General features: G+C 38.6%; 1 protein-coding gene across 1 annotated transcript; it reads left to right on the plus strand.

The window, feature by feature from the left end:
- Positions 1 to 2,100: 2,100 nt before the first annotated feature.
- LOC131848155 (regulation of nuclear pre-mRNA domain-containing protein 1B) lies at positions 2,101 to 19,856 on the plus strand. The gene is made up of 6 exons (XM_059197921.1): positions 2,101 to 2,298; positions 7,167 to 7,403; positions 14,187 to 14,407; positions 15,702 to 15,810; positions 17,504 to 17,679; positions 18,187 to 19,856. Exons 1-6 carry the CDS (start codon positions 2,148 to 2,150, stop codon positions 18,331 to 18,333), a joined length of 1,041 nt encoding a protein of 346 aa, XP_059053904.1. The 5' UTR covers positions 2,101 to 2,147; the 3' UTR covers positions 18,334 to 19,856.
- Positions 19,857 to 22,861: the final 3,005 nt, after the last annotated feature.

The following is a 22,861-nucleotide window of genomic DNA, read 5'->3' on the forward strand; positions in this document are numbered from 1 at the left end:
AAGTTACATTAATAAAAATAATTAAACTTTAATTTAATGTTATTATGATAATGACAATAATTTTTGGCAGTTGGTGAACTTTTTTATACATTTTATAGACGTATAAAACACATTTAGGTATTTAACACAGATTACCTTTATCAATTGATTACCTACACGTATTAAAAACCATATCACGTAATCATATATGAAACCTTAAAAATATGAAACTGGATATATCAAAAATTTTACACATATATAGGTACCTCATAGTCCCAGGAATGAGGACAAAAATAGAGGCTGACAGAAAAAAGGGGAATAATAGCCATTTTTTGTGTATAGAAAACAAGCCGCTGCAACCGGAGCCAAGAAGGATAAACCAGATTCGGACATATTTAGCCGGTAGGTAGTACATGGGCCATTCCACAAGTCCCAGCTACAATCTACTACTACTAAAAGAGCAACACACAAGTTTCTTGCTTGTTCTTCTTGTGATGAGACAGCTTTCCGAACGACCGGTAGATATAAAAATTTTGTTATGACTATTCAAATGTGCTTAAATTAAGTTTATTTGAATAAATGATTTTCTATTCTATTCTATTTTTTTTTTATACTACTATGGTGGCAATCAAGCATACGGCCCATCTGATGATAAATGGTTACCGTAGCCTATGAACGCCTGAAACACCAGGGGTATCACTTGCGCGTTGCCGACCCTTAAGAAACCTTAATATACCCTTCTTGAAAAACCCCATGCTGTACTCTCGTGGGAAAACCTCGGCAGGAAGTTCATTCCACAATCTAAGTGTACGCGGGAGGAAACTCCTCTGAAACCGCACTGTTCGGGACCACTTAGGTTCCAGTGTGTGGGGATGAATTCCCTGTCGATGGCGAGCGGTGCGGTGGTAAAAGGTGGCTGTCGGCATCATGTGGAACAATTCCTCAGAACACAGTCCGTTGTATAATCGGTAGAATACACAAAGCGAGGCGAAGTCTCGCCTCAAGCTAAGTGGTTCGATACCATCAGAGAAATCGGGATCATCAATAAATTGTTATTTATTCGAGTCAGGACCGAGCGTGTATCCAGGTAGCAGTACTCCATGTGCGGACGAACCTGCGACTTATATAAGAGGAATCTCTGATTCGTAGTGAAGTACCGCTTCGCTCTATTGAGCACACCGAGCTTCTTGGACGCCAGCTGTACAGCTGAGTATTGGTATGATGACATAAGCACAAATACTTGTACTTATGTCATCATCCTACTTGTATCCTGCAATATACATATTTCATTGCCAATGCGATACCTAAAATAGGGGTAGAGTAATGGTAGAGACTACATATATTAATATATTTGACTATTATAGTTGTTGTTACTTTGCGTAAACACAGTAAAATATATCCGTAGATAGTGTCTGGTAATGATAAAACTGAAACTTGAACTGTTTCTCTTTCACGTCATCATGTTTATACTGCTATAAAAAAAAGAGTCTAAAATATAAGAAACTCAATAATTAACGGGTGCCCTGTCACTTGTATCAAATATCCTCTACGTAATACGTATAGCAACGGCACTTATTGGATATAGCATCTTTTACATGAAAATAACAATACAATAATTTAAAAATTCAAAATTCAATGACAAGCAAGACACAGTCCATAATGCAATGGCTAGTCTCTCAGTATACTAAAATTAGTACTATGTCTATAGATATCACCTTTTTAGTTATTTCATCGTGTAGACGAATCCTAGTTCTGGGAAATATATTTATGGTTATTACATTTTCTATGCTGCAGCTGATATATATAGTTTAAATGCCTGTGAAGTACAGGAGTTTGAAGTAGTGAAGTTTTAAATAGAGGAAGAACGTAAGTGAACATGAAATGAATTATGGTTTTCTATATCTATAGGAATTAATGTGTGTACTTGTAATATTTTACTATAATATAAAGTGACTTTCGATTGTCTATTAGAGGTATTCTTTGTTTACATTATAACATGATAGCGCCACCATTGGTTAGCTTTGCATAAACTTCCACTACTAGCTAGTGACTGACGCCATTTTTATTTATACGTCAGTTTACTTTACATCAGTCCAGAAATCAAAGTCGTCGATACAAATTGTTCATAGTAAACGTTACGAAAAATAAAAAATAGTTTATTGCTAATTATGGCCGGATTTACAGAGAACGCTTTAGTCCGTAAATTACAGGACTTAAATTCAAGCCAACAAAGTATTCAAACTTTATCTTTATGGTTAATTCATCACAGAAAACACCACGCCGCAATCGTGAAAACTTGGTATAAGGAACTGTTAAAAGGTACATAACCTAATATTTTTTTGCTAGGTATTTTCTAGAATATCTAGCATTTTGATAAGTAGTTACTTTGCTTTAGAAAAAATATAATAGCGTTATTTTTTATTTGCTGTACTCTATCCTTCAATTTTATTATGAATAGAATAGATGCAATATTATTTTAGCAAATACTATATTTATTTTAAATTTTTTTCTCAATGTTAGAGCAAAGGTTACAAATCTCTCAAGGAGGAAACATTGGTATCAATCTTGTTGGGTTAATTTAAAATTATTGTCTTTTCGATATATAAAAAAATATTGATTACAAACAGAACCATTACAATTATAATTCAATCAGTATTTTCATCATTATATCTTGCTTCCATAATATGAAATAAGGGATGAATTCTAGATTAAACTTTTTCTGTAGTAATATTTTTTTAATAATTCTATATAGGCCATAACTATATAGAATTATTAAAAAATATTAACCATTTTTTTAATTTTATAACAACAGTCTATACTGGGTTCTAGTTTAAAAAATATTGTTTATATATTTTTATTAACCTTTATATTAAAAAATAAATGTATATTTAATATTGAATAATACATAATGATAAGGTATTGTTTAATTAAGTAGTATAGAAGAAGTATCTACATCATAGAGGTAAGTCTCAACAGGTTCAATGTATAAAGAGAAAATTAGTATCAAATACAGCCTTAACATGTTAAAGACTGCATGCCCATTAGTGGGTTGAAACCAATGGGCATGCGGTCGCAATGAAAGTAAATTTACATTTTGGGGCTGGATGATCATCTGTGGACACTTTAATGAAAATAAATCTAGAGGTTAAATAATGTCTACCTGAAATTATTGTACATAAACATATACATAATAAACAATAAAAAAAAATCATCTTCAACATGTTAAAATAAAAAAAAATATTTAGTTACTTTTATGTATGGAAAATCTTTACTGATGTCATTTAGGGAAGTAAACAGGTGAGATCTGTTGGATGTTTACCCATTAAAAATCACCCAATGTACATTTAATATCTGTAGCCTATGCATGGGGTTGCCTTAACTTTCTACCACAACTTCAATTGGAACACCTCACACAATAGGACTCATGAAGTACCTCTTCTCTCTGCCTAGGTTATGTTACAATGTACTCACTGAATAAGGCACATATCCTAATAATATATTCCTTAACAGTCCATCCACTGAGTAACAGCATGGATGGGAACATTTTTTTACTCCTTGGATTATTGAAGTTTTAGTAGGGATCCCTAATTTTTTCTAGTAAAAAATATATCCTATGTTACTCAGGATGATCATATAATGTAGCACTAATGATGTGTAATATAGCATCTAATAAAACTAATGATGACAGAATTTTTGAAATGAGTCCAGTCTTTGAAAATAATAATATCCATTGAGCCCCAAGCTAAGCAGATATTATGTTATGGGTGCTAGATAACTGATGCAAATACTTAATACATTTATTTTTGTAAATACATACATAATATAGATAGAAAACTCCAGTAGTTTTTCTATTTATTCATTACAAACAAAAATATTTTGACTTCAGTAATATTAGTGTTAATGATATCCAAGCAATACTTGTTTCTGAATCCTGGCTAAAGCCTTGTCTCCCTTCCTCTTGTTATACGCTCCCTGGATTTACACTTATACGAAATGATCGTATTGGTAAGGGTGGTGGTGGCGTTGCTATGTATCTCCGTACACAGATTCCCTACAAAATAATTTCCTCTTCCATTAGTACCAATCCCTCTAATGAAGCAGAATATCTCTTCATTGAGTTAATCCTTTCCCACTGTAAAATTCTTCTAGGCGTTTTCTACAGTCCTTCTCCTACTATAGACTACTTCCCCTCATTGGAAACCCTTCTGGAAAAGATTACACCATCCTACGTGCATACTATAGTCATGGGTGACTTCAACACCTGTCTCCTAAAAAATGACTATCGTGCCAATTGTCTTCGGTCAGTGACTAAGGCTTGTAACCTCACCATTTTACCTCTTCATGCTACGCACTACTTTCCCAGTTGCAAACCGTCACTACTTGATCTTATCCTTGTTTCATCTCCTGATCACGTCGCGAGTCATGGGCAGCACAGTGCAGATGCGTTTTCTTTTCACGACCTAATTTTCCTTTCATTTAAAATCCGTCCTCCCAAATACAGACATAAAATTATTATGCAGCGTAATTTTGGCGCTATCGACCTGGATTCCTTGCGTAGAGATACCCTGGCTGCTGATTGGGATTCCATTTACAATGCGACTTCTGTAGATGAGCAGATTAATTTATTTAATAAAAAAATCACAGAGCTATATGACCTCCATGCTCCTGTTCGACCTGTTCGTGTAAAACACTTGCCTGCGCCTTGGTTAACGAAAGAAATAAAGGATATACAAGCCAAGAAAAACAAGGCTAGGGCAAAGTATAAATCCGATCCTGACAAATACCGTGACCAATATATAAAGGCTAGAAACTACTGTAATAAGGTGTGTAGAGAGGCACAACATCGCCACATTCATACATCTGTTGAAAATAGTGATCCGGCTAAAGTCTGGAAATTTCTTAAATCTCTAGGGGTTGGTAAAAGTCACAGTTCCAATTCAAATTTTTTCAATATTGATATAGACCACCTTAATAGGCATTTCTGTTCTTCCGCTGTTTTTGACAACAACACTAAAACGAATACTCTAAATCTCCTTTCTACCATACCAACCCTTAATATTCCATGTTTCAATTTTAGTCCAGTTACCGATTGTGATGTTGAGAAGAGCTTACTATCAATACATTCTGATGCTTTAGGTACTGACGGCATTGGTCGTGCTATGGTCCTTCCTATCCTTGATGTGATCCTTCCAACAATAACCTTCATTTTCAATAACTCATTGTCTTCAAGTGTTTTCCCTTCCAAATGGAAAGATGCTGATATTATTCCTCTTCCAAAAAAATGTAAACCTTCTTCCTTTTCTGATTACCGACCTATCTCCATACTTCCTTTCCTTTCAAAAGCCCTTGAAAGAATTGTTCATAATCAACTGAACAAAATCCTTTCCATAAATGACATCCTAAACCCTTTCCAATCAGGTTTTCGGGCTGGCCATAGTACGACTACCGCTCTACTTAAAATCACCGACGATATTAGATATGGTATGGAAAATTCGCAAGTGACAGTTTTGGCATTCCTAGATTTGAGTAATGCATTTAACACCGTTGATATCGATGTCCTATTGGCTCGCATGCGTTCAATCAACATATCTCCAACGGTAACTGACTGGTTTCATAATTACCTGTATGGGCGTCGGCAGCGTATACGCGTTGAGAATACCCATTCCTCGTGGTGTCAAACTTCTGCCGGCGTACCTCAGGGTGGCGTCTTATCTCCGCTTCTTTTTGCGTTATTTATTAACTCCATTACTATGCAACTTCATTCCTCCTACCACCTTTACGCAGATGACCTCCAGATCTATTCGCAATCTCCATTAGATGATATTGACATTGCCATAGATACGATTACTGCAGATCTGGAACTCATATCCAACTGGTGCAAAAACTTCGGTTTAACACTGAACGCCTCAAAAACACAGGCCATTATTATTGGTAGTCCACGGTATATTGGTAGAATCAATTGGTGCACCCTACCTCGAATAGTGTTAGACGGTACGTACATTGAATATAGTGATAGTGTTAAATACCTAGGCATTTACTTTGACAGGACATTGTCTTGGTCTGTTCAGATTGCTGAAGTTAGTCGCAAGATTTTTGCTGCCGCGGGATCACTCAGGAGGTTGGGCAACCTCTTGCCGGTCAACATCAAAATTACGCTTGCGCATACCCTACTCCTTCCTATACTTGATTACGCTGATATCTGCTATCTGGACCTCACCGAAGACCAATTAAACAAACTTGAGCGTCTTCAAAATTTCTGCATCAGGTTTATATTTGGACTTCGCAAATATGACCACGTTTCACATTATCGTTCACAGCTCAAGTGGCTCCCTGTTCGCCTTCGCCGTGACTGGCATATACTCTCTCTTCTTTACTCCATTCTTTTTAATCCTGTTACTCCTAACTATCTTAAAGAAAGATTTTCATTTCTCGGAGAGGCACAAAACCATGGCTTGCGTAGTGCATCAAACCTCCTCCTTAAAACTCCTTCACATAGTTCCTCATTCTACAGTAAATCCTTCTCAGTCCATGCTGTTCGCCTTTGGAATTCTATACCTTACTCCATTCGTAGCGCACAATCACTACCCATTTTTAAGAGCTCGGTTAAATCCCATTACCTCTCCACTTAAATCTCCCTGTATTCCTTCTTGCTATGTGTCTTGTTTCTTTGCATATGACATTGTTGTTTTGTACTTGTATTTCTGTGTATTTATATATTTATATATGTATGTATATATTTTATATATAGTATATATAATGTGTGTTATTTTCTAATATTTATTGGTATTATTATCCTATCCCTATTATTACGTTTATATATATATTCTTCCATTCTATTCATGCGCCACCTACCACTTTTGTTGTATTTTCTCTACCTAAAGGTTGTCTGGAAGAGATTGCTTCTAGCGATAAGACCGCCTTTTGTACTTCCATATCTCTTTTCTGTATAATTCTTATGTATTAATTCTATTGGTGCAATAAAGAGTTTATAAATAAATAAATAAATTAGTGTTGATTTCCCAATAGCAAGACATAAAGAATAAAATAAATATTTTAATGAAGTCCATTAGGGAAAAAAAAATTATAATGTAAAAACTTGATGTTCATAAGCGGCTAAAATGTCCTACATGAATAAATGATTTTTTTATTTTGAATACAGACATGTAACTCCTGATATGTATTTTCAGCGAAAGATACAAAACAACTCACATTTATGTACTTAGCTAATGATGTTATACAAAATAGCAAAAAGAAAGGCCCAGAATATGGAAAAGAATTTGGCGAAGTGCTTGTGGATGCTTTCAAACATATGGCGCAGACTGGTATAAATGCAAAAACTAAGACATCTATACATAGGATACTGACTATATGGCAGGAGCGAGGTGTTTATGATGCTCAAAAGATACAAGATTATAAGGAAGCAGGTTTGATATATATATTTTTTTAAAGTACTTAATTTAAATGGCAAGTAAGCTGATAGACCATCTTATGGTAAGTGATATCGTGTATAAATGAACATCACTGCGACATTATGTTGTATGTGACACTGTTGATAATCAGATATTCATAAAAATATTTAGATACTAGCTTTACCCGCTATTTCGTCCGCATAACTTTAATTTTCAAAAGTAAAATATTTTTTCTTTAATGAAAGTAGCCTAAGTTAAGCCTTACTACATCAGCTACCTGCTAATAAAAGTCCCGTCAAAATCGGTCCAGTCATTTCAGAGATAGTTATAGCCGGAACAAACAGACAGACAGACAAAAATTGTATTTTGGTGCATGTACCTTATTTATATTTATATGCATAAAGTAAAAAAAAGGTTATTTCAATATTACAAATAGACACTCCAATTTTATTTATATGTATAGATAATAAAATCTAAACAGTAGAAGCTGTCTGTTTGTAAGTTTGTGGGGTACACAATTAAAAGATCTTCGATTTTCAAAATATGTGGACTGTATTTCAATTTGTTTCTTATTCTATGGGTCGGCCGGCCGGAGTGGGGTTTTCTTGGTCGTTGCGCCGGCGGTGGTTCTTCGTCGGTGGCGTATGCGTAAGAGAGCGCGATCGAGAACCAACCCGCCTTTTACGGGCGCCCGAGCGCGTCCTTCCCCACCCCCGCCGAGCCGTGCGCGTCGGCCGTCCCACCCTCCCGACAATTCCTGCACATGTCGGTGACCGACGGGCCGGAACAGCGAATACGCACACATTTAAAATTAAATACAATAGTAACAACACAAAAAACTACAAAAAACCACGTGCGACTAAATGCCACATGTTCAGGCTACACTAAAGCTGTGATCCCTAAGAATTTACACAATGGGCGGACATAGAATTCACAGTATCTATGCCGCTACAAAGGGTATATGGTACAAACAATAGTCTAACCTAAACAATAGTCAAAACACTGGAAAAATACAAATTTATTTACATATTTTCGATGCCGACTCGTGGTCCGCAACAGCCTCCCCCCGGCGCAGATCTTCGCAGCCCTTATCCCTAGGGAGGACCACCAGCCTTCGGGTCGGCCTTCGAAAAATTCCCTCGCGTTCGTCCGTCCGTCCGCGTTCACCGCAACGCCACTTGACCCATTTCCCCGCTTCGGCGGGGCGCTCCCGGCCCAGCTTCCATGCCCGTCGCCTGTATTCTTCTGCGACCAGCAGCACCTGTGCCGGAGTCCTCCTCACTCGGTCATATGAGGAGAACCGCATTCTGTCCATTACGGGCTTTGCCTTCGCCCGGACACGGGCTACTGTCTCTGCAGGGACGGGCTTGCTTTCCTTGGGTCGTTCTTTCTCTGGAGCGTATACAAGCGCCGGCCCGACGGATCTGTCGGCGGCGGTCCGTATTGTATATCTCGCGCGGGTCGCGTCGTTAGTTACGTCGTGGGCGGTCGGTACCCAGCGCCACTGTGTTGGTTTGTATGTTCGGCGCTTTCTGCCATCCGGCGGGCCGTGTGTGGATTGTATCGAGCGGTGTCGTTCCTAGTCCAATGTAGCGTCTTCTTCGAGACCGTCCATAGGAAGACTTCGGCCGCGCGACGACGTCCTTTCAGTACGTCAGCGGCCAGTCGGGGTCCTACCAGGCTCGCCTGAAGCTCCATCCGGGGTATACTCTGCGCTTTCATGGGCGCTACCCTCGCTTTGGCTGCTACTAGGACTGCGTCAACGCTACGATCCCCGCGTTCCGTCCTCCAATACGCGGCTGTGGCATATGCCTGTTCGCTTGCGTCCGTGAATACGTGCAGTTGCGACCGTTGGCTGTCGTTCGTGCCATACCATCGCGGCAATCTTAGTTCCTCTATATACGCTAGGTCGTCTCTCCATTCCTGGAACGTCCGCGCTTCCTCGGCGAGCAGAGGGTCATCCCATTCGACCTTCTGCACCCACAGCGCCTGCAAGATGATTTTTGCCGTGATGGTGTAAGGGCTCAGCAGCCCGAGCGGGTCGAACAATGACATCACCGCTCCTAGGGCTTCCCTTTTCGTCGGTATCCGTGTGCCGTGCTTCACTTCTCGTGGGACGCGTGGCATGCCGGTGTTGAACGCCAGCTGGTCTTCGGCTGACATCCACAATAACCCCAATGTCTTTCCGTATGGATGTGCGTTGGCTCCCAGTTCCTTCGGCGTCCTCGCTCGCTGGTCCTCACTCACATTCTCTAGCAGGCTCGGTCGGTTTGTATTCCAACCCGCCAGCGTGAATCCTATCCCGCCATGAACCTCTGCTACCTCTCGTATGGCGCGGGCTGCTTCCTCTTCGGAGTCAAAGCTATCGACCCAGTCGTCCATGTAGTGGTTCCTTGTTATGGCGGTGTACGCTGACGGGTGCGACTTCGGTGCTCTGCCGCGTTCCTGTCTCGAACGCTGTGTGCGATGAACGGTGAGCTCCTCGCCCCGAAAATCATTGAGGTCATTACGTATTTCTGCGGCGGGTTAATCCTGTCATCTCCTCGCCACAGAAACTGTTGTGCTGCTCTATCTTCTTCCCGTATCTTAATCTGCAGGAACATCTCTCGTATGTCCGCCGTGATAGCTACGGGCTTCTCGCGGAAACGGTATAACACACCGTTAAGCGACCGTAGCATATCTGGCCCATCCAGCAGTGCGTCGTTCAAGCAAATTCCCTTCGAACGGGCCGCGGCGTCGAATACGAGTCGCAGCTTTCCGGGTTTATTCGGATTCGTCACTCCGAAATGGGGAAGGTACCACGCGCGGTCGTTGTCGAACCGGTCGTCGGTTACTTTCTCGGCGTAACCCTTGTCCAACAACTTGTTTATCTCCGCGGTATACGCCAGCCGGAATTCCGTAGAGCGATCCATCCGCCGCTCTATTCCCCTCAGTCGGCTCGCTGCCATGTCGTAGCTGGGAGGTAGAATGACGTTATCTCTCTCCCACGGCAATCCTACGACGTATCGCCCATCCACTCTCGTCGCTGTGCAGTTGAATGTGGCGACGGCGCGCTCCTCCTTAGCGATGGGTAATCTCTTCGACGATATACCCAACGCGTCGATGTCGTAATGCGCTTTTATTATGCCCTCTATATGCCGCATGTCTGGCTCGGCGTTGCGCTGTGTCAACCGCACGTGGAGGACATGTTCCTCGTCTTCCACGACACTTCTGGGTACCGTTCCGTGGATGACCCATCCCAGTCGTGTCAGCGACGCTGCGGGTTGATCGTGCCTTCCTGTGAGCAGCTTCCGCGTAACAATCAGATGCCAGTTGTCTGACCCGATCAAGACCTTGGGTCTGGCATCTTCGTAGCACACTTGCTCGCAAGTGAGTTGTCGCAGGTGTCCGTACGCGAGTATTTCCGGGTTCACTCGCTGCGTTCCTAGGGTGAGATCCCGGATCGTACGCGCCCTCACCGAGTGTTCTTCGTCCGTATGGTGTCGCCCTCTGATGATGACATCAGCCACTCGGCTTGAGGCTTCGTGCCAGCTCGAGGCCGCTCCCTGAATTCTCAGAGATCGCGTCGGACCTTCGGCTCCGATCTGTTCTGCGATCTCCGCATCGATGAGTGTAACCGTCGAGCCTTCATCTAGCATCGCGTACGTCTCTACTTCGCGTCCCGTCTTGCCTTTCACGATGATGGGACACACCTTTAACAACACTTGGCTGTTCTCTGGCAAGCGTGCTGCGGCTGTAATCGCGGTGTCCTCTTGCCGCTTCGGCGGCTCTTCTGGGGGTGCAGCAGGGCGTGGTGTGGCTTACGACACTCTCTCACACCACATTTGCGTGCCTTACACTTGAACCTTCTGTGCGTGCTGTTCATGCATTGGAAGCACATCTTATTTGTTTTCGCCCACTCCCATCTGTCCGATAACGACATGTCGTTCAGCTTCTTACACTTCGGCGTTACGTGTGCGGCGCCGCAACAGAGACATTCGGTACTCTGTTCGCTCTTTTCTACGGCGGCGTATACGGCCGCGCCACGATCCGTCATCTGTCGCCGAGGTGCCGACATCGTTGCTTTCGGTATGGGTTGCCTAGTGGGTTGCTTTGGGGGCTGCTTCGTGGGTAGCGCGCTCGTTCGTCTCGTTGGTGATGCTATTCGCAGATGTCGGGTCATGAGATCGGCTTCGCTCATTAAAAACTCTGCCATCTTGATGATCGTAGGTCTAGTGTCCTCCTTGTTTTTTTCAGCGTAGTGACACCAGTGGACCTGTAAGTGAGGGGTCAGCTTCTCTGACACTTCACTCTCAAGCGCGGGATTATGTAGGAATCTCGCCCCCCTGTCGATATCCGCGACGATGGTGGTGATGTTCTGTAGTTTAATGGCGAAGTCAATCACCTCTGTTGTCGATGTTCCTATTACCGGCATCCTTCTCAGATCTTTGAGGGCGCGGTCGATGATGGCCTCTGTCCGGCCGTACCGCTGCTCCAACGTCCTCATGATCTGCGACGGTTCTGTAGCGGATACGAGTAACGCTGCTACTGTCTCTCTCGCTTTTCCATGTAAGCAGACCCTCAGCCTGGCCAGGTTCTCCGCTGGTGTGATCCTGTACGTTTTTGTAGACTGGTCTACGGCCGCCTTAAACGCTAGCCATTCACTTGCTTCGCCGCTGAAGGTCGGGAGATCTTGGGCTTGCCTCGGCGCTACCCTATCCGCTCGTTCGTCCACAGCTCGTTCAATAGCTTTGGCCAGCCGGGTGAATCCTTCTTGCATCCCGGCTTCAGGAGCGGGGGACCTCCGTCTTTGCTTCGGCGTCCTCGGCGATGAAGCTTGCCTTTCTGTTGGCTCTTTCTGCGTAGGCGGTGGGGAATTAATTCTCTGCTCCCCCCGTACTTCGGTACGTTGAAACCAATCCGTTATACGTTGCAGGCCGGCACCTTCCTCGGAGCACACGCTATCTCTATCGGTCTCTTCATGTACCGCGGCGACATCGGCTGCCAACTTCTTTCTAATTAAATCAGCCTGTAATTTCGCCATCTGTAGCGCTGCCTCGTACTCCAGCCTCTTTAATTTAGCTATACCGCTAGCGGTAGAGCGGCGCGATCGCACCGACGCGGCCCGGGCCGGACGTACATCTGTCGTCGGCGGCTGCGACGGTGGCGCCGGTGCGGAGTCCGAGGTAAACGCGGCGCGGGCGGCTTGTACCTGTGGCGCGCTCGACGGCGCGGCGGACGCGGACATCTGCGTGGTTTCTGAAGGGGACGCTTCTGTCTGTTCATTTTCCCGCGTGGTCTTTTTCTCTGCTCCCGGGGCTTGGCTTCTCGTAGTCGGCATCGTGTTCTGGCACTTGCAAGCCCCTAACCTACCGGTCCCTACCTACCTAACCGTCCCTAACAATCCCTCAGGATAACACCCGAGGGGATGGACTATGGGGATAGGAGGGTAGGAATTACCCCGCAGTGGTGCGTATGTACAGACGGGGCGCTCAGGGCCGGTTCGGACTTTCCGACCCCTTTGGCAGTGCCTACAGTCCGGCCCCCGCTATACGATACACACGTACAGGCGTAATAGTGCTATTCGGTTGCGCCACGGTAACAAGCAACAACCGGCAGTGACACACCACCCACTGCACCGCTCAATGGCGTTAACCCACACTCCGACCGTTTGACACCGTTAGGTGGTAAGAGATGTGAGCCGCGGACACACCGCTTAGACGTTATCTATCCTATATGGCGTAGACGTTATTTATCCTATCCTCGCTGCACCCTCAAGTTTTCACCTTACGACGGCAGCTAAATTCGGTAAGCTGCTAGCGTCGCACCGTTGGGTGATCTTCCTCGGCGAGGTACGTCGCACCGTTGGGTGATCTTCCGCGGCGATTCGTCGCACCGTTGGGTGATCTTCCACGGCGATTCGTCGCACCGTTGGGTGATCTTCCACGGCGATTCGTCGCACCGTTGGGTGATCTTCGGTCTTGATATGCGGCTGCGATGGACCACAAAATTGTGGGGTACACAATTAAAAGATCTTCGATTTTCAAAATATGTGGACTGTATTTCAATTTGTTTCTTATTCTATGGGTCGGCCGGCCGGAGTGGGGTTTTCTTGGTCGTTGCGCCGGCGGTGGTTCTTCGTCGGTGGCGTATGCGTAAGAGAGCGCGATCGAGAACCAACCCGCCTTTTACGGGCGCCCGAGCGCGTCCTTCCCCACCCCCGCCGAGCCGTGCGCGTCGGCCGTCCCACCCTCCCGACAATTCCTGCACATGTCGGTGACCGACGGGCCGGAACAGCGAATACGCACACATTTAAAATTAAATACAATAGTAACAACACAAAAAACTACAAAAAACCACGTGCGACTAAATGCCACATGTTCAGGCTACACTAAAGCTGTGATCCCTAAGAATTTACACAATGGGCGGACATAGAATTCACAGTATCTATGCCGCTACAAAGGGTATATGGTACAAACAATAGTCTAACCTAAACAATAGTCAAAACACTGGAAAAATACAAATTTATACACAAATTTATTTACATATTTTCGATGCCGACTCGTGGTCCGCAACAAGTTAATGATTCACTTAAAAATCTAATCATAATTAAAATATTTATATAAATTAATTACATATGTACATAGATATTGTTCAGTTCTTTATGTAATACAGTATTGTTGTCACACTTCCTACTATGGTTTTTATTTCTATCTAAAGGAGAGTTGGTAGAGAATGCCATAAGTATAGCTAAAGCACGCCATTTGTACAATTTGTAAATAAGAATCTGTTTCCTCAATTTATGGCTTGCATTTTCAGTGGATCCTAATGACGCAATCCCCAAAAAAGTGAGCAAGCGTAAATCTGTGGAAAATAATGAGCCAAAGGAGGAAAAGAAGAAGCCTAAATTGGACAAAGAACGGCACGAGAGACGTCGTAGCGAGACCAAAGTGGAGGTAGACGGACAGATTGAAACTCACACCACCCTCAGCCCGAAGACTCCACCTGGAGATCCTCCTGAACCTGAGGAATTAATCAAGGTAATGCTTCATTCAAATAACTTACTGGTTGCAGTGCAACCAGTACTATAGCTATTATTATACCCCGTTTATTAAGTGTCGGATTATACACTGACTGGACTGTTGTAAATGATATTTTGTGTAAATTTGATTGATTGTTCCTGGATGGTTTGAAAACAATTGAAACTCGTAGGTGAACTTGGGTTTTCGCATATAATAAATAATCAGAAAGTAATTCTGATTAGGTAATACTCAATATAAGTAATTGAAAAATATCTCCATATCACTATGAGACTGTGGCGTAATTTATTTATCATGAATTTGCCTTTTCTATCGACAATAACACGTAACAGAATGTCTGCGCTACGTGACGCCGTAAATATCACGTTTCGGTCTCAATTTAATAATTGTCACGTAAACTTACATTAAGTAATTTGTAATTATTTACTTATATAATGTTTTTGGTATTGTGTTCTGGGTGACCTGACCGCCCGCTAAACGGGTCCGAATCGAAATGTTTTCGTACAATACGATTCGGACGAGAGGAAATGAACCCGCAACCGTCAGTGAATTGGTGGGCTAAACCGGCTAATGGGCTAAACTACCTAAGTCGTCAAAAATTTAGATTTCTGAAAAGGAAATTTTAACAAATTCTCCTACAAATATCAATGTCTCATCACCCGTATCAAATTACTGTGCCTATAATTTATAAAGAATGGTACTTCCGTCGCGAAAGGCAGGCAGTGTGTTGTATTTATTTTATAGGTTAAATTGTATTCCACTGCTACAAAGTATTCCCCCCAGGTCATCTAACCTCTAATCTAAAGATCCACACAAGTGCGTCGAGGTGCAAAGGCGTCCCTAAACCTGCGTTCGCGTGAATATGCGACCATGATACTGTTAAGCGACCTATATAATTTGCATGCATCGTCATACTTTACTTATTAGACGGAAACTGTATTAGATTTTATTATAGTTAATTATTTATATATTATCAGTGGTTGGTTATATATTTTTAGACTGTAATAATAATAACCCAGCCGTCTGCATGGGTGAATGTCACCTAATTAGCCGCCAAGCAGCTTTGAAAGCTGTGTTTCGGTTGTAGGGTGCAGATTATGCAGTCAAATTGTAAGATAAGAGGCATGATATCTTAGTCTTCTGGAATGGCAATGCATAAGTGGTATCACGGGTGTCTTATGATAACGTGATGTCCGTAGTGATATTCATATATATATAGGTGTCGGTTACTGCTTACCATCAGTTTGAGTTCCATTACATATAAAAAAATTAAAAACGAAACTTTTTTTTTCAGGCTCTTCTGGAACTGGAATCCAGTGCATCCAGCGACGAGGCAGTGCGAGAACGGATCGCTTCACTACCACCCGAAGTCTCCGAAGTGCAATTATTGTCTAAGTTAGAAGGTAAAATATTATATCACAGCAATCTTGTGAAAGTTTTACACAAACACGATTTGTTCAAATACCTACACAATAAAATGTTGTTGAATGGAAAAATGTGCCTTTGTTTCATTTCATTCTAAGTGCCTATCGGTAGGCAGGGAGTTACATCAACTCATCATTTTACCAGTCTCCTCTGAAATAACTCTTCATAATAATAGTCGTTATGGTAAATGTATTATTTTGGATTTCGGTTCCATTTATATATTTTTTTTATTAGTTTAGCACTGGCCGGATTTATTAAAATACACAATTTTATAAATATATATATTAATTTCTGATGTATTGTATATAAATTGTCTATTTATGTGACATTGAATTATTTCATATAATTCTATATTTAAAGATACTAAATTCACTTAATGTTTTTTCAACTGCTCAACTGAGTATTTATTAACTTATTTATAATGCGACAATAAAATTTTTGGCCTACATATTTCATAAGATAATATGAAATTGAGACACCAGGTTAAACTGCATATTTAGCTTTGCGAACAAATTATTCCTCGCTGTGGTTAGTTGGAACAAATTATATAATTTATAGACATTTATTTTAGATAAATACATTTAATATATTAAAACACCATATTATCTTGTTTTCGAAGGAAAACATATCTCTATATTTAGGTCCATACAAATGCAAAAATATATTTTATTATATATAGTCTTTCTTTGCATATTTTAAGGATTTAAATCTGGTCACTCAAGATGTTGGAAGTAAGAATGTTAAATACTACTACTATACTATAGTTGTATAGATATAATATGTACGAGAATGTTTGAAAATAGCATCGTGCTATGATGCGAACTATATTAGATTTTATTTTCGCTTGTCGCTGATAGTAGTTTTAACAACTGTCAGCTTGTCTACTTTGGAAACTAATTCCGTTTTGCACCTTTTTTATACAATTATTCAGTAGCAACATATTAGTTTAATATTATATTGGTTAATGAGGGAACCCACTAACAAATTTATTCGGTTTGGTCTTGATTACGTTTCAAAAGTACAAATATGGATTGTATTCAAATTTATATTGAGAATAAACTGCATAGATAGATCTGCTGAAACATAGAATAGTACTTCTAACCATACAATTTTATTGCTTATAATTAACTTCACGTAGGAGATAGTTGAAATAGCAAAATATTTTTTAAAACTATCATATATACTTTTGTAAAGCTACTGTTTAATTTTTACGATTCACAACTGTTGTTTTAGACATGTTATACTTTGATTATCAGACTTTGTGTACTATGTTTAATAATGTAACTATGTAAACACCTCACCTCACACGCATTAGGTGCTCAGTATCGAAAGCAATTTTTTCTCCTAATAGTTTAAAATACAATGGCATTAAAATTAATTTCTTAATAAAAATAATATGGAAATGTTTGATAATATTATTATATTTATAAAATAAGGATTGATGACTAGGATGTTTAGTGGCCTATTTCTCTGTACATAAATGTCCGTTATTATAACACAAAAACATTAACATTTATATAATGGGGAATTGCGTGTTAAATAAAAAGAAAACATAAATCCTTGTCTGTGCACTCCATTAAACATGGAATCTGCTATTAATGCTCATAATATGTAATAAATCAATTGTTGTATACAGTAGACAGACTGACAGACAAACTTATTTTGTTTTAGATAAGGAATCAGCTCTAAGTCTCAGTGCGGTTGTGAACTCCGCCGTAGAACTTCTGGCCGAGTATAACCTGAGGCTTTCTGATGAATTGGAGAAGAGACGGAAAGTGGCAGCTATGCTAAGAGACTTCGCACAAGCACAACGGGATCTCGCTAAACAAGCGGAGACCAGGCTAGAGGTAACAATTATATTTTATTTATTTACTAGCTGTGTCCGCGGTTTCACCTGAGATAAATTTCAATAAGAATTATAGCATATGTGTTATTCTGGTGCATAAGCTATATTACTGCAAAGTTTCATGAAAGTACGTTCAGTTTTTGCGAAGATTAGAAAACCAACAGCATACAATCCAATACATAAAATCAACAGTAAATTTCTAGAGAAAGTAACACAAATCGATATAATGAGGATCAAAACTTGAAATTTAAAATCCACCCATTATTACGTTACTTACCTAGGTAATGTAAAATATAAGTTTCCGTTAGAATAGGTTACGAATTAATAAAAAAAATAGGAATAGGTATAGGTACAGCTGCAGTAAATAACGATAACCGTTTATAATACGATATAAAAAATAAGAACAAGAAACATATATATTAGATGAATCATACGATACTTTATAACTAATAAATATAAAAGTACATCAATATATAAATATATTAAAATACTTGCATATGATTTACAGGAATACAATATAAAACTACAGAAGATATACGCAGTGAAATCAGAAGTTAAATCCCACATAGACAACTTACCCGACGTGTCACAACTACCGGACGTCACGGGAGGCCTGGCGCCGCTGCCCTCCGCCGGGGATCTCTTCAGTGTCTGAGGAAAGTTTGTACTTCATTGTGTTTCTAAGAATAAATACAGGTGAAATTGAAGTTATAAATACTATTTACAATTATTAATGGTTCATGATGAATGTAACATGGACCATTCTTAAATGCAAATAGTGAAATCCATGATGTTGTCATTATATTACGGAACGAAAGTACTTTGAACTTATAAACACTATTTAAAATTAATAATAGGCATATATAATTTTATTGGCAGCATATTTCTGAATAAATTAAACAAAGATTAGCGATAATTCTGAGATAGTGGAAGGCTGATTTGTTAGTAATGCTCACCAATGATTATTACGACAAATATTGAATTAATCACAAAATAAAATATACACTGTTTTAAACTTATCTCTCATCTGTTTACAATCACATATGTGAGATATTTATTGTGATAATATTATTTATAACTCATGGTCGACTAGAAATTGGAGCGAGGAGCAGAACAGGAGGCAATAAATAATTTTAATTTGGAAAATATCCCGTTTACATAATGTTTACAACAGTAAAATAGGAAATCCGCTATATAATGCTATGATGGCATACATAGACGTTACGTAATATATAACAATTATTTCAATTTTAACCTGTATCCTGGTAATGAAATTTTCCCTCGAATATTGTAAGTAATCACTTGACAGATTATCATATAAACTTTGAATATCTATATTGTAAATGCCTTTAGATTTAATAATATTAAGTAACGATAAGGATTGTCAATACTAGTTTGATATATTCTTACACAAAAAAGTAATGTTCGGTACAAATGAAGCAATATTTATTAAATAGGTCAGTTCCTGTATTTCATAGATCAGTGTTTAATCACATGTGGTTTATTTAAATACTATAATAGCTATTACTAGGTCACTCTAATATATAGTTATACAAAGCACTGCAATTTTAAATGCATATTTTCTATGAATTCTTAAATTGTCTTTTAATTGAACTCGCAAATAAAGTAACTTTAAATATTTTTCTGTAAACTCGTAATAGAAAACAGTACGGTTAACACAACTGATGTACTTAATCTTTAAACGAATTTAGTTACACTATGTTTTTATATAAACATAGACTAAATAACTTATTCGGACAATACTTCAAACTTGTATCTTATTAAATTGTTTCAGTTATAGGTCAACTCTATATATTTATCTTTATCTGTATTAGTATGTGTCGATAAAATAGGTACTCCGTTTTAAAAACTTGTCTTGTATTATATTGTAAAATACTACAAAACTGCATATATGTAAAAATAAATAAACTAAATATATATATATATATAAAACCATATGTTCTGGTATAGTAATCTTTATAATAATTGATAATCTTTATCTAAGCCATAGTAAAAATATAAATAGCTATACCCAAACATACCGACCAGATGCAACATAGTGTATTTTTATTGTCTATTCGTTTGCCTGAAAATATTATATTATTAGGAGTTGTAATTATTCCAAATATGACTGACAGTAGGTTTTAATAAATACTGGACTAATAGAATATGACAAAATATAATTCGGTTGCATGCGATATATCTAGTAACTGTTTAGTCATTTTAATTTGAAAGTTGTATACAATTATTAACACTACATTAAGGTACATTTTGTCTTTTGGAAATTGTTAGATTTCAACATTATGTTCTATTAGTCCATACTTTATATTCATCTAATATGTTCTTTATAAGTATATATATAGATATATATGAATAGGTTATTTGAGTAGTCAAAAATAATTTCAAGCTTCGATAGCATGAAAATATTTACGTCATAGATCTATCAATTCGATATGGATAACTAAGAAAAATGCATGATACACATATATCCTATACAACGGTTATTGGCTTATATTTTTCACATATTTTAAATTAATAGCGAATATTGAGATATTTATATACAACTATTTTTAGTGATTTGTATAGTATGCTAACGTGAGATGCTGTAACGATTGTGCCTTAACGCATTTCTGTTAAGGCCCAAATTATAATTAATTCCGCTTGTAGATTATATATGGGATAGCATACTTTTGTTATTGTGGAGTACCGCTTATACTGAACGTTAAATATTAATAAGTCATTATATATCTAGATATATTAATCCTATTCTAAAGCAAAGTAAACATATTAAGAAGGACATAAATAAGGTTTCTCGACATGTAGCCTCATGCAATTTTGTAGCTTCTAGTATTGTCTATAGAGCTCATTTTATCATCTTGTTATCACTTGTCCGCGACAGTCTGAAGTAACAGGATATATCGTTAGGGACTATATTACACATTTTAGCATGAATTACAGTTATATAACATCGATGTTTTCCTAAGATTTCACATCTTAGGAACAACGAGTCATTAGTATCTTTTCGTAGTAATAATATTTTGTCTGTGGTTATAATCAGGTAAATTTAATCCAATCGCTCACTTGTTCTAAACCTCTTTTTAAACACTCTTAATTGTTGTTTATTATAATTGCACTAGAGAAGTTAATTACATTATAAAGTTGCTCAACAGTCTTTACGAGCAGTTTCGTACGTTATCATATTTATATCGTCTTACGACATACGAGATATAATTCTAAACTTACATTTTCAAATTTTGAAACAACATTTTCCTTTTCTTATCTTATTATTTCCTTTTCTTATATATTATTATTCTTTTCATATCTGCCTGTAACGTAACGTTCTAGTTGCAATTGTTTACGATAGCTTATTATCTCATCATCTCTTCCATATGAATCTGCTCAGTAATTGTATTATAATGTATAAGTATGAATGAATGGAAGCTTATTTATTTCTCAATATCTACAAAGTTCGTTTAAAAGTATTGTTTGTTTGTAAAGTGGGTATTTATTTCTTTTATTACGTCTGTATGAAAGATGACGGAATAGTGTTCCTGCGTGCTGTCATAATATACACAGACGGCTCAATCCAGTAGAATGAAAGAGTTGAAATGACGTTAGGTCAATTAGCACATCGTGACTTACTAATAAATCACCATGCTTTATAGAGAAGATTGCTAGGAAGTCGATCTGATCCCAGCAATGGAGCCACTAGTACTAGTATTTTCCCAAATTCCCCCTATATCTTGATTTACCAGTGGTAGTTTCAAATGGTTTCGGGGAGGAGGGGATTTTTACTAATGGGTGGCCTCATTGCTTGTAATGTATCATGTCATATCGACTTCCACGCGTTCTCCTCTGGGAATAATCCCTATTGGCTGACTGACCAAACTTCATGCTCGTTTTATTCTTCACTCCCACACTGGCAGGGTACTAGTGGAAGACGATAAGTTAAGAATTGAGGCAGGTCATTTAGCCCATTGTAACGAATTTACTATGACAGTTTTCCATATTCGTGCAATGAAATTTTAATAAATTAATAATTAAGCTCCAGACCGATAGAATATTGATAATTAATCGTATAACACAAATAGTGTACTTTTTCGCATTGTATCGAATGAAATATTGTATTAGCATCACAACGTTGATAGGAACAATTTCATACAGTGAGTGTTACATAAACAACCTGCTGATTGACTTTATCAAATAGGTTCGAACTTAAGTACTTTTTTAGTTTGTTCTGTTCAAAGCTGTTTAGTTTAATATATGTAGGATTCAATTTACTGATTTCGCATATCCTTGTATACTTTGTAAAGTTGTAACGGTTTTATTAGGTTGAAAATGCTAAATTTTAGTATAATAATACGTCATATACAACTGAGAGAATAGGGACGTAGTAGATAAAATTTCAATGTTATGTATATATATACTGCAATTTTAAGTTATAGAGCAGTAGAAATATTTCCGAATTTAACATCTTGAGCATGACATCACTGTATATTGTACACACTAGGCAGGTAGGTAATTATGACGGTACCATATCACCAACAGACGGGCCCTATGCAGGATTAAGCCCTATTAGGATAAAAAGCGTTAGTCGGGGTTTGGTGTGTATTTAAAAAATAATATTATGTTTAGTTCAGTAGTGTAGTAATACACAATATACCTTATTGACGATAAATTTTAAATCAATTAATTTTAGAGGTTAATTTGTGTTTTTCTTTTTCTTTCGACGATTTGTTTGTTGTTACTATGATTTTTGCATTGTCATCACTATAAAGTTAGATGTAATTTCCTATGTTTAACTTCTCTTAAAGATTACAAAATAAGGTTGCCAATGTATGTTATATAATTTATTCTCAGAATGAATAAACGAAACAAATAAAAGAAAACTATGGTTTCTTTTGTGCGGTTTATTGATGTATGTATTTTAGGCCAAAAAGTAGAATAATTCTGCGTGAAATTAGTGTTTATTTGGCTAGTTATCACAATGTTGTGTACGGCTAGATATTATAGCTATATTAAAGTATTTTGTTATATTAACAATAATGTTGTTTTATTTCACTATTGTAGATTTTGTCTATGTATTTTATCACTTTTTATCCCTTATGCATTGGATACTATGGCAGATAATATCTATCTTTTTGTATATGGGAATGAAATTGGATAATTCTAAAGCCCAAGTA

Source organism: Achroia grisella, unplaced genomic scaffold, assembly GCF_030625045.1.
Source record: "Achroia grisella isolate CSIRO2021 unplaced genomic scaffold, CSIRO_AGI_Agris_v1 utg546, whole genome shotgun sequence".
Classification (NCBI taxonomy): Eukaryota; Metazoa; Arthropoda; class Insecta; order Lepidoptera; family Pyralidae; genus Achroia; species Achroia grisella.

Excerpts from the sequence above, each read along its gene's own strand:
- LOC131848155 (XM_059197921.1), top strand. The coding sequence starts at position 2,148 with ATGGCCGGATTTACAGAGAACGCTTTAGTCCGTAAATTACAGGACTTA. Across the intron at positions 7,404-14,186 it reads ACAAGATTATAAGGAAGCAG|TGGATCCTAATGACGCAATC; the intron begins GTTTGATATATA and ends TTGCATTTTCAG. Across the intron at positions 17,680-18,186 it reads AAGCGGAGACCAGGCTAGAG|GAATACAATATAAAACTACA; the intron begins GTAACAATTATA and ends TATGATTTACAG.